Source organism: Camelus bactrianus, chromosome 11 (genome assembly GCF_048773025.1).
Source record: "Camelus bactrianus isolate YW-2024 breed Bactrian camel chromosome 11, ASM4877302v1, whole genome shotgun sequence".
Lineage (NCBI taxonomy): Eukaryota > Metazoa > Chordata > Mammalia > Artiodactyla > Camelidae > Camelus > Camelus bactrianus.
In genome coordinates this window covers 34,324,424-34,336,925 of record NC_133549.1, presented here as the reverse complement: position 1 = coordinate 34,336,925, position 12,502 = coordinate 34,324,424, and the positions used below count along the sequence as shown (strand labels likewise).

At 36.1% G+C, this 12,502-nt stretch overlaps 1 protein-coding gene across 16 annotated transcripts in view; it reads left to right on the top strand.

The window, feature by feature from the left end:
* ADD3 (adducin 3) overlaps positions 1-11,693 on the top strand; it is a 116,465-nt gene extending 104,772 nt beyond the window's left edge. For 15 of the 16 annotated variants that reach the window (XM_010969779.3, XM_045506631.2, XM_010969776.3 and 12 more), the window contains 7 exons: positions 996-1,178; positions 1,760-2,017; positions 3,306-3,425; positions 3,970-4,056; positions 6,988-7,111; positions 8,735-8,830; positions 9,438-11,693. In XM_010969779.3, coding sequence (XP_010968081.1) covers positions 996-1,178; positions 1,760-2,017; positions 3,306-3,425; positions 3,970-4,056; positions 6,988-7,111; positions 8,735-8,830; positions 9,438-9,730 — 1,161 coding nt within the window. In that variant the 3' untranslated portion in view covers positions 9,731-11,693. The remainder of the gene's footprint in view (positions 1-995; positions 1,179-1,759; positions 2,018-3,305; positions 3,426-3,969; positions 4,057-6,987; positions 7,112-8,734; positions 8,831-9,437) is intronic. The other variant, XM_074373658.1, reaches the window with a different exon arrangement.
* The last annotated feature ends 809 nt before the right edge of the window (positions 11,694-12,502 follow it).

Sequence of the window (12,502 nt, the reverse complement as noted above, 5' to 3'; positions counted from 1 at the left end):
TGAATAAAAAGGGTCAACTCAGGTACCTCTTGAATTAAAAACAGGAGGAAAGAAAATTAAACTTCGCATACAGACACACACACCAAACCTAAGTGCCTCGTAAACTTCATTTTCCCCATAATCCTACTTTTTTAAGATGATACAGTTGCATTTCCCCATTTTCACCCTCCAGTGGTATGGTGCTAATTGAGAAACAAAGGTGATCGCCAGTTATCAAAGATCAGATGTGTTGTGGCCACTTTTAGAAAAAGTTTAAGAGCAGCGCCAGAAGTTTTATGAACTCATGCAATTTCCAGAGAGTCCAGAGCCTCAGTCTCGGCCTCCTTGTTATAATGGATTAGGTATTTGTTAACCACTTTTTCCCCAGAGAAGCTGAATGTATTTAACAGCCCTGATTTTCCTCTTTAAGAAAATTAAGCAGATTCTTTTGAAGCAAATGGTAATAATCTGAGTTTATGGAAGGGCCACCAAAAAGGGGGAAAAAACTTTTCCTACCAACTTTAACTTGTCCTAACAACCAATGTTTTTTTTTCTTTTGTGTTTTAATTGTCACTCCTTCTCAAATGAGGCTATAAAGAGCTAAATTAAATTAAGATAACTAGCTGACTTCTTCTGCCTAAATATCCTTAAATTTACAATATAGTGTTTATATTCCTTTAAAATTATAACTTTCAGCCAAAGTATTAGCTGGATTGCCATGGGAAAACTACAAGAAAAGAACTTTAAAATTTGTCAAGAGAATTCGGTTTCTTGAAATATTAAAAGGTATGCCTCTAAATGTGTTTTCCATCAGGATTTTTGAGAGTCCTGGAAGGTGTCTTTTCAGATAGGTGGATAAGACACTTTAGCTGCCTGCTTTCACAAGTGTATTTCTTTGTTAGTATCCTGAACAAGAATTACAAATATCTGCTGAATCAAACTTGTGCTTTTTTAAAAGTGAAATACTAATTCTGGTCTTTACATCCTGTGCGTCTATATTGTGCCATTGCTTACAGGTGCGGGCATTAGCAGGGGCAGGTGGGGTGGACAATCTGCTTGTCCTGGATCTTCAGAAGTACAAAACTTTCACCCACACCGTAGCAGCCGCTGGAGGAGGAGGAGTGAATATGGCTTCCCATCAAAAATGGAAGGTTGGCGAGATTGAGTTTGAAGGACTGATGAGGACTCTGGATAATTTGGTAGGTGGAAAATTGAACATAAACTTGGGTTTTGTGTTTTCAGACTCAAGAGCAGCTGTTTCCATGTCCCTTTGGTTTGGGAACATGTTCCTTACTCCTCTGGGAGCAGAGTTTGACCCCAGGATGAATTCAGTGTAATTTTACCACATTTTTAAGAAACAGTGAAACCTGTACATGTTGTCCTATCTTAGAGTTACCCTCTTCCACTAAGAGTCGGAAGGCAGATTGCCTTCAGACCCAGGAACAAAGACTTAAATGAGCACTGAGATTCGGCCTCCAGAAAACCAGTTTATAGCTAGAAAAAATGTTTCCAGCCAGCAGTTTTGAAATTACCTTTGTCAGGAATGGTTATGTGAGTGGAAATTTCTGTCAGCTGGAATCAGTTTTAACCAGATCTTGAAATTTGCTTAATTTCAACTCTAGTATTATGTGGAGGTTATGTGGAGTTTGGAAGGATGTTTTCCCCTTTATTTGTTTTTCAGTAAAGGAGTCTCGTTGAAGCATTTGTTTAAAGAATTATACTCCAAATGGTGTGCTTGGTACAGTTTGATTATTTCAAATGTGGTTTTTCCCTCCCCTAGGGATACAGAACAGGCTACGCTTACAGGCATCCTCTCATTCGAGAAAAGCCTAGGCACAAGAGTGATGTGGAAATCCCAGCGACTGTGACTGCCTTTTCCTTTGAAGATGATACAGTGCCACTGTCTCCTCTGAAATACATGGCACAGAGGCAGCAGCGTGAGAAAACAAGATGGCTGAACTCACCAAATACTTACATGAAAGTGAATGTCCCTGAGGAGTCTCGGAACGGGGAAACCAGCCCCAGGACCAAAATCACAGTATGCCCCTCTTTCTCATGGTTTGCCTTTACTAAATACTTTGCCTGGTTACTGATGAATTGGATGTTCTGAAAATATTGGGAAAGTAAAATACAAATTAACAGTAATGCACTGTAACTTTATCAGGTAACCTTTGTGCGAGGCACTTTGTTCTAAGTGCCATACGTATGAATATCACATTTAATCCTAGTATGGAAAGGATGCTGTTTTTCCTCTCCATTTTATAGGTGAGCAAAACAAATGATTAAACGGTTAGTTAATCATTTGTGAATGGTAAAAGCAGAGTCTGGATGCAGGCAGTCTGACCCTGGAGCCCAATTTTACCCGTATTACATGGTACTGCTTTGTAGTTTATATGGCACCCATGAGTCAGAACTATAAAAGTTATCAACACCTAATGGTGCCAAATCTCCTGAATTACTGCACATAGCTACCCTTAGGCAAGATCCTATATGGTTTCTCTTTTATAGCATTTTGCTTCAGATTTGGTTTAATTTTGGAGTGTTTATCACCAAATATTCTCTAGGTACTCAAAATTAGTTCATCCTATCATATAAATCAGTAATATTCTATATGGAAATGCCTAGGCATCAGTGTTTTTCCTTGGTCTGTATAATTTCTTATCTCTTAGTAAAAGAACATAAGTTTCCCAGAATTAATTTTATTGACAGAGGCTGATGGCCAGCCATCATTAATCTTGATGAATACTGACTTTCTTAAAGGAATATAATGTGGGGTAAATGAGAAGAATTACCCCTTTCACCCTGTGTTGCCATTTTACTACAAATGACTGCTAGATTATCCCCTTTATAAAATGCTGGTCAGGGCCTTGGCCCATTGTGTCAGCCAAATATGAAAAGTGAAGTCTGGAAAACTAAGTCTTAAGAGATTTCTTGAGTCCTCTTTGGTAACTTCTTAGTCGTCATCACTTGATGAAACTTCAATGTAGGTGGCAACTCTGGATGTGAGTTAATGTGAGATCAAGCTCTAGATCTACGCTTGAAATACTCTCACCAACGTATTTAAAATGCCAAAAGGAGAAAAAACTTAAGTAGAAGAATAATTGAGTATTCACGTGAATAGTAATGACATTTGTTTTTAAGTGAATGCTGATTCTAACTAACATGAGACACACGTACACTAATTGACCACTTAGATACTGCTTAGTGAAATTCTTTAACATATTGGCAGTGTATGCCCCCCTCCATGAGTCAATAAACAGTTGTCAAGAACCGACCATATTTCTCTTAACACAAAGCTTCATTCTAGAAAATTTTTGATTCTTTAGTGGATGAAAGCGGAGGACTCTTCTAAAGTTAGCAGTGGAACACCTATCAAAATTGAAGATCCAAATCAGTTTGTTCCCTTAAACACAAACCCGAATGAAGTACTAGAAAAGAGAAATAAGGTAAGAAGTGGTCTTCTGTGGCTAGAGGAGGCATGTTTATGGTGCTTTATGTTTAAATCACTAGTGATTGAATCTGACTAATACCAAGCTTAAGGTTTTGAATACAGAATTTGAAATTTAATTCTGTATAATTTTAAAGTTCTTTTTTTTGTGGGGGGGGGCTGATAGGTAATTAGGTTTGTTTATTTACCTTTTTAATGGAGGTACCGGGGATTGAACCCAAGACCTCATGTAATTCTAATTAATTTTAGCTTGTATTGAATACCTCCAGCTCTGCTAGTTACGGTGAGAGGGCTATATGGGGAAGAGGTAGTAAACATATTTCTGCTGTATTAGTGAAAAATGTGGTTCTGTAACAATGTAAGACAGTAGGAAATCATACATCAGGAAGAGTGGTGGAGATTAATGTGAGTTGTTAGGATGGTAAAAGGGCCTTATGGAGGGGGAATTAAAGAGACTCTTACTCCGGGGTGGTTGAATAGTAAGCCAGAGGTCACCTGCAGAGTTGCTCCCAAAAATTTGTTGATACTGTTTTTCAATTCAGATTCGAGAACAAAATCGATATGACTTGAAAACAGCAGGACCACAATCTCAGTTGCTTGCTGGAATTGTTGTGGATAAGCCTCCTTCTGTAAGTCTGTGAAGCAATATGATTTTTGTTTTCACTTAACTTCTTTGCTTTTTAAATATGAGTATTTGTTTTTACTAAAGTTAATATAAGCACAAGCCTAAAAGTCAAATAATCCACAAGAGTTAAAATGTCATCTTCAATTTCCAGTTTCTAAGGACAAGGACTTTTCTTCTAGCGTTTATCTTTGTTTCTAAAGAGCATCTTTATTCTGCCTTTTCTTGTTAAGTACCATTATTTTATGTTATCACTAAAAGAGAAAAAAGTCTCTGATAATTATAATGGTAGGAAGCCATCAATTATAAGAAGAACCCCAATTTGAGAGATTGGAAAATACTGGGGGGAAAGTGCATCCTAGAATTAATGAAAGACCGTAGTGACCTCTCCATGGATGATGAGGATTTTAGCCTGTTTACACAAGGCTTCCCTCTTTCATTCTCCCAGTGAGGCTGTATCACAATGCTTTGTCTAATCAGCTTTCCGCATTTGTATTTAAACGTTTCCTGCTGAGCCAGGTAGTATCCCAGGATGACATTTCCTTTCTTATACAGCTTTTCTCCCCCTGGAGAAAAAGTTGCCTGCTTTTTTCATTGACTTAGTATGTGGGTTACATTGGCTTAGTTCTTCCCAAACTTTTCTTAATATTATATTCCATGGGATCAAAGATAGCAGGTAATCTCTCAGCTCCAGCCTTCTGTCATTCTGGTCCAGGTCTGGGCTCGCTGCTCTCTAGGCCAGATGAACAGGCCCATCCCGAGGATCCTGTGCTCCTCACCTGTGCAGTGTCCATTTCCTGCACTGAATGTCTTCCACTTTCTTGATTTGCTCCTTTATCATTGGGCGCATCCTCTAATAGCTTTCTAAGAAAGGATACATAGGAGGTAACAGTCAGAAGGCCTGGTATTCTGCCTTCAAATGTGCATGTAATGATACAGAATTTTCCTTTACAAATAATATGAAAAGCATTACCCGATTGCCCCCTACCTCCATATTACTGTTGAGAAGGAGGACAGTATTGTGATTCAGGTACCTTTGTATAGGACTCTTTTTCTTTTAGACTTTTTCTACATTCCTGCTGTTCTGAAATTTTATGATTTGCAGATTTCTTTTTAGTCTTTGTTTTTACCATGTAGTAACCCTTTTCAGTCTGCAAATTTATGTCCTTCAATTCTTTTTAAAATATTTCTTCAGTAAGTAGTCTTTTTCCGTCTGGATACACTATTAGTTGGATCACTTTGAGCCTCTGATTTTGTTTTCGTTTCTACTTTCCATCTTTGTCTTTTAATCCTACTTTCTGGGAGATTTGCTTACCTTTATTTTCCAAGGCTTCGATTTCATTTTCTATTTTGATTTTTTTTTTTTAATTTTTAAGGCTTCTTATTCTCTGAATATTCTTTTTTTAAAAAGTAACATCCTGGTCTTTCTGGACACAATATTTTCTCTTATAGCCCTAAGGAAATCAATTTTACATTTTCTTGGCTCCCTTTATTGTCTGTTTCTTCTGAGCCCCTTTTTCTTCTTAATTCTGGTCTCTTCCATGTTGGAAACTTTCCTCAAGTGTCTAGAAATCCGTGGTAGTCTGTCTGTATTTAATAATAAGACACTACAGGGGAGGATATAGCTCAAGTTGTAGAGCACACGCTTAGCATGCATAAGGTCCTGGGTTCAATCTCCAGTACCTCCTCTAAGAATAAATAAATAAACCTAATTACCTACCCCCACCAAAAAAAAAAAAAAAAAAAAAAAAAAAAAGAAAGAGAGAGACACTGAAAGTCAATCAGAAGCCCTGGGTGTGTGCAGCGCTTGGGAACTGGTGAGCTCCACTGTAGAGTGACTGAATGTGCACCGAGTTGTTTCTTTGAAGAATCCCCAAATGTTAGTGTCTGTGATTCTTTTATCTGGGCCCATTTAACTTACCTGGAGAATTCTCCACTCTCCTGCCAGTCTCCCACTATCATTCTGAGAGCCTTCAGCTGTGTTTTGTATCCCTTAATCAGTTGCTCTGAAGAATAAGCCTCTGATCTTCCACAGAGAAGAGGGAGAGGTAATTGCTCAGCTGTGTGGACCAGGAAAGGGGACCTGAGAATCTGTCTGTCCCTTATTCAGACTCTTAACTTGTCCCTCTTTTTAGCTTTTCTTCACCACCGCCTTTTGTCTTTCCTGATGCCTCTAGTTACTGAGCCTTACCAGACCTCTGCAGGGCAGATGAGCACGCTTCTCCTTTGCATCCTTCTTTGCAGGGCTGAGGCTTCAGTTTTCTCAGCTCTGCCACTCACTCTTCCACCTGCTTTCCATCTTCCAACAGTGTGCTATCATTTCTCATCCTCGGTTGTCTCCTCTTCCATTTTTTTGTCCTTAAAAGTTTATACCATTTTTGTTGTTGTTTCTTTACTATCATTTTAGTAGGGTTTAGGGAGGAATTTTTTTAAACGCATGGGTTCAATCTGCCAGGTTTAACTGAAAGTCTCATTAATTTCTTTCCTAGAGCAAATAGGTACAAGTTTATTTTCATAGCAAATTTAAAGTTCTTTTGGTACAGCTTTATTTTTCTGAGGCTTTTTTAAAAAGGCTTTTTGAAATTCTTGGTTTTTTAAGATATTTCTTACTTGTATGAAGCTTTCTAGAACTTGGCTTAGTGTTTTCCTTTTTAAGAGTTATTAAAATTGACCTATGCAGGCTCATTTGAGGAAACATCACTGGCAGTTTTAGTCCATTGGATCAGTAGTCTAAAAGCATTAATCTGATACGTGTGTTTTAAACAAAGCACATTGCTTTATCATTTCTTATGATTGTTATGAGGTGGAGTGTCACAAACATCATATATACATTTGTGTGTGTGTATGAATTTGTGTATATATATGTAAATATCCATATAAATAAATATATAGACATAAGTTAGACTCTTGGTAACAAGTCATTGTTTTTCTTCTCCAGACCATGCAGTTTGAAGATGATGATCACAGCCCCCCAGCTCCCCCCAACCCCTTCAGCCATCTCACAGAAGGAGAGCTTGAGGAGTATAAGAAGACAATCGAGCGTAAACAGCAAGGCCTGGAAGGTTAGTTCATGCTGAGATTAAGCCCAGGATAACTACACTCCTGGCCACAGAGCCCCTCAAGTTGGAGAATAGAAGGCAGTCAGTGTTTTGTTGTTTTTTTTAACGTTCCTTTTACAGTCAGTTGTTCCATGTCCTCTCTCCCAGTCCTTACTTGAGTATAGATAGGACTAAAATGCAAAGAGCTACCACAGACCATGTATGTTAACATGAGGAGAAGACTGTTTTCCTCAGAAAGCATCTGATAGCTAACAAAAAGTTTCACTCTTCTATAGTAAAGTGAAATCCCCAGCTAAAGAAAGTGTAGATACATTAATAGATTTAAACATCTCAGAATATGTGTCTTTTTAAAAATTTTTACTTTGACACAATAATAGATTTACAAGTATATTGCTTTAATGCTTTGTAAACATCTCTACTTTTTCTGGATATCTCAAGGTGCCAATATTATAATTTATAAATATAGAGCAAATTGCTTGTTTTTATGTGACTTTCCTTAAGCACATGGGTACTCTAGTGAGATTGCATTTTTCTGAGTTCAGAACCCTAAGTCAGGGTTATATTTAAGAATTGTTCATGAAAATGCCCTGGCCAATTCAATACTAGCTTCCTTTTTCTCAAGAATAAGAGATTCTTTATAAGAAGGGTTCTCAATTTTGAGTTTTTGAATAAGCTTCAGACAGTCCATGAGCCATCTGAAAAATACATGCTTAATCTTGTATGATATACATTTGAGGAAAGAAGGGTTCAAGGTGGAGGACAAGAAGTCTATGACCCCAAAAGAGAGTAACAGTCTCTGCTTTAGAGCATCCATAACATGCAGTTGAAATTTTTACCCGAAGCAAAACAGAACCAATAATTAAAGAATCTTTGTCCCCGTTAGTTACCATATAGAAAGAACTAGTGACATCTGAATCATCCAGGGAATAGTTTTTATCGGTGTGTCAGTGTCTTTAGCACAAAAGGGAGCCATCCTGACTCATCAATGTAATTACACTAAGTGTTCTAAGTGATATTGAATTTGTTCTAACATAAGGTTGGAAACTTCATTTTTGTATTTTGTAAAATGTCCTCTTCAATCTCTTATTTTTTGAAAGCCTAAAGATGCCAGGTAACAAATATTGCACAACAGAACCATCGCCTTTTATATATAACTTTATAAATAGTTTCTTCCACATTCATTATGACCTGAGTTAGCTCACTAATATTGCTCTGACAGGAGTCACTAATTGGATATTGTTCAAAAATTCAGTGAGACATTCTGCCTCATTAACGTAGCATCATTGGTGAGGCTTTCATGTTTCTCTCCATTTGGCTGCTCGATACATTTTGGTTTTCTAACACTAGCAAAAGCTAAATGCATACATATTATTTGCCTGGGCTGCCAGCAACCATGCTTCCTTAAAAGCATGTATGTGAAATTACTGTTAGCAGCCAGAAATATTAACCCATTAACCTCCTCTTGGTGCATAGTTACCAATATGTGGGATAACTGTTAGCATGCTCAGCTCATTGCTGGAGAGTTTATCATCCCTGTGTGTGCAGACATTCGATGTAGCATTAACCTCCCTGAAATCTTATGCTTCTTTGTTTTGCATGGCTTTTAACTAAACTCTTATCCGACAGATGCTGAGCAGGAATTACTCTCAGATGACGCTTCATCTGTTTCACAAATTCAGTCTCAAACTCAGTCACCGCAAAATATCCCTGAAAAATTAGAAGGTATTCAATGTGATTTCCCACAGCTTTCACCGAGTCAGTCTTTAGAGTTTGTCCCTCTGTCATTTGTTTTCATGTAAAGAAATGAACACCTGACTGCAGTAAGTTTGCCATGGATTTTACTTAAAGCTCCCGATAATGTTATTTCTTATTAAATGGGGTGCTACTTTTGATCAGCATTTATATTGATTTGCCTTAATCTGGATTTTGGCTACCTGTAGTTCTTAAGAATTTGTGAAATTAAAATCGGCTTGTCGTATGTCTTCCAGTCAGAAGCATGAAATCTGTTTCAGTTTTGATTGCAAAATGACTGCAGAATTAAAGAGAAATATATGTATGTTGTCTTCCTCATTTATACTGACTTGCTTTACAATGACTATCACGTCATCAAACCAGACTTATGTAGCCTTCATTCTGTGGTCTTTACAACTTTTATACTACTTAAGAACATTAGCTTCATGCTAGTAGGACCATAGTCTATCAAAATAATGGTCTACCTTTATTGGAATTAAAGTAATGCCTTAGTACATTGCTTAGACACTTCTGTTTTATGGAATAAAGCAAAGATATTGACCATATAAAATAATTTTTTTTAAATCCCTTTTTGTAGAAAACGATGAGCTATTTTCCAAGAGCTTCATCTCCATGGACATGCCTGTCCTGATAGTGAACGGCAAGGATGATGTGCATAGTGTTGAGGAGGAGCTTGCTCAGCGAGTGAGTAGGTTGACTACAAGCACCACCATAGAAAACATCGAGATTACCATTAAGTCTCCAGAAAAAATTGAAGAAGTCATGTCACCTGAAGGCTCACCTTCAAAATCACCATCCAAGAAAAAGAAGAAATTCCGCACTCCTTCTTTTCTGAAAAAGAACAAAAAAAAGGAGAAGGTTGAAGCCTAAATAAAGTCATTTTATAATTATTATTATTACAATGTGACATTGCACATTTAAAAACCACATTTAAGTTGATTATTAATATGCAGTGGTAGATCAGATTGGGGGTATGCAGCAAACTGGACTTTTAAGAACTGGAAAGAGGTTTTATACTAAAAGAAAAACATTATGAAAAACACTTTCAAATTCATCTCTCATTTTACATGTCCAAAAAAAGTTTGGAATTTTTAAACAATTGCTAGTTTTAATTAGCTCTGCCCTCATGAAGTATTATAATCACCAAAAACAGATTATCTGTCTGAATTACTTCAGGCCTTCTACGAAATATCTGTTGGAAAGAAATTACCAGTGAACAAGTGAGAGAATTTTTGTTTCTCAGCACCTTCTTCACTTGGTAATCAGATTATAGTTTTTTACCATGATTATTGACTGTACCTTTTGGGTTCCCATTGTTTCAATGGGCATTAACAGAATGCTTTAAAAGCTTCTAAGATAAGAATCTATAGCATTAGTATACACTGGCACATGTTTTTTTTAAATTTAAGAAAAGATTCATTTGGAATTTTATTCATAGTATAAAATTCCTCACCTGAAGTAACTTTGCCAAAAAAAAAAAAAGGTCATTTTAGTAAACTATAATTTTTGAAAAATTCCTTTTTTATTAGTTTAGAAAGCCCCTTATTTTTCAACAAAGGGGATTTTATACACATAACGTGGGTTATTTAGTTTAACTCTGGCAAAAATGACTTTTGTATGTTGAGATGTTTGTATACCATTCAGTATAAAAGTGTCATAAGCACATTAGCCAATCATTTAACAGTAGAGCATGTTTGAGGCTGCTTGGTACTAAGTATACTTAAATATAATTCAAAAACCCTGGGACTTGGTATCAAAAGGGGATTAGAGCATGTAAAGGCATAATAAGATTCATATTTGAACCTTATGATGTATTTTTCTCTTAGTATTGCTATGAATGAAGAAGCTCTCACAAGGTAACCAAATGAAAAGGAAAAGAAAGAGAAAGTGTAAAATGAAGGGAGCAAAAGAGATGTCATGAGAAGAATTCTAGTTTGATAATGACTCATAGTCATGATAGGATTTGAAGCATAATTTATTTGAAACATGTCCCAAATTTCAAAAATTCTGCTTCTCTGCCAAAATCGTTATATTTCTTAGTTGATATTTGAAGTTTAAAAGGGTCAAATCCTTTTCACTTACGTATTTTTAGCATGCAGCCCAAGAAGAAATCAGTGGGTCTAATCCCCCCCCCCACCATGAGAAAACTACCACTTCTTGATTTTTATAAATTTTTCTTATCTTCTCAGTTAACTTTCTTTCTAATGTAAATACAAATTTAAACCTAGACTTAATATAGTTTTTTCCCCTTCACCCAAGTGATGTCACAAATCAATGTAAAATCAGTGATCCAAAACAGTGGGTAAAAATAATCCAAAGTATTTCTGAAAGATGAATTGGCGTGTAAAAAATTACATTGATTATAGTGTTTTCTGGGGCTGGTTCTGTTTGACGGTGTGTCTAAGATGATGCAAAGTTGAAACAGAGCCTAGAAAGTTCATTCTAGATCTCACTCACTAACTACTGGAATCAGTGTTTTAATCTTAGTGGAAACTTTCAGTTGCTTAATTCTGTATTTGAGGATTCTTTTATGTTCTACATCATTTATATTGTATTACAATGTATGTAGAAACAGTAACCTGTGAACTATGCTTTTCCATAACTTTTTAAAAATATATATATCTTAAATGAATGCAATGCGCATAAATATTTTTTAAACGCAACAGTGAACTATTTGCACCTTTTGCTAATGCCTCTATTTACTTGCTTTGGCATAAAGAATGAGCCAATGAACCTCTGTGTCCTGTGGAAAATGTATAAATGTTATCTGATATTGCTCTTAGATGTAATGCTAATTAATGTAAAATCACAAATAAACAGTATTTTAAATAGATGGATTTGATATCATGAGCTTTCAATTCAGGGGTGGTTACTTATCCTGAATTACTCTGTAGACTGTTGAGTTTTATGCTGCAGTGAGATTTTGCGTAAGATTGACGCTTCTGAATAAGGACCTGATACCTTTATTTTCAAATTAGTTGAAAACTATTTAAAACCCTTCTTGTTTCAGCTCATTTTGGAGTAAATATTTCCTAAGTGACCTATCTTTGTCTTGATAGAATGTGGCACCCTTAGCTATTTCTCTGACATCTGAAGATCTTTGAAGGACTTAGAATTCTGATTCTCTGTCTCATTGCTACTGTTCAGATCTGTGGATGTGGACTAGAAACTGTTACAGAATATATGCTGAGTTTATACATTACCTTGTCTTTGATTTTTATTTAAATAACAATGTAATAATAAAGAAGATAGTGGAAGAATGGAAAGTAGGTTACAATTTTCCGACATTAACATTCAAAAACTATTTTATTCCCTTCCAGCTCTTGTTCAGTTATGTATGTGTTTCCTATATGTTGGTTATCATAGTGTAAATGTAATTTGATTCAGAGTTTTGCTTGTTTGTTTTTTTCACTTAACATAGCATAATCCAGCCTAGAATATTTTCAGACTAAATCCCTCACAATAATAATTTCTTGTGATTTTTTTCCCCATTTTGTCCTAAAAATAGAGTTCAAGAGGGGAAGTCATGTTAATTGAGGGTTCTGGTTAATTGAAGTTTTTACTGTAATTACCCATTATAAAAATGAAGGGTTTGGGCAGAGAATAGATTCATAGTCTTGGGCATATTTAATTATTACCTTA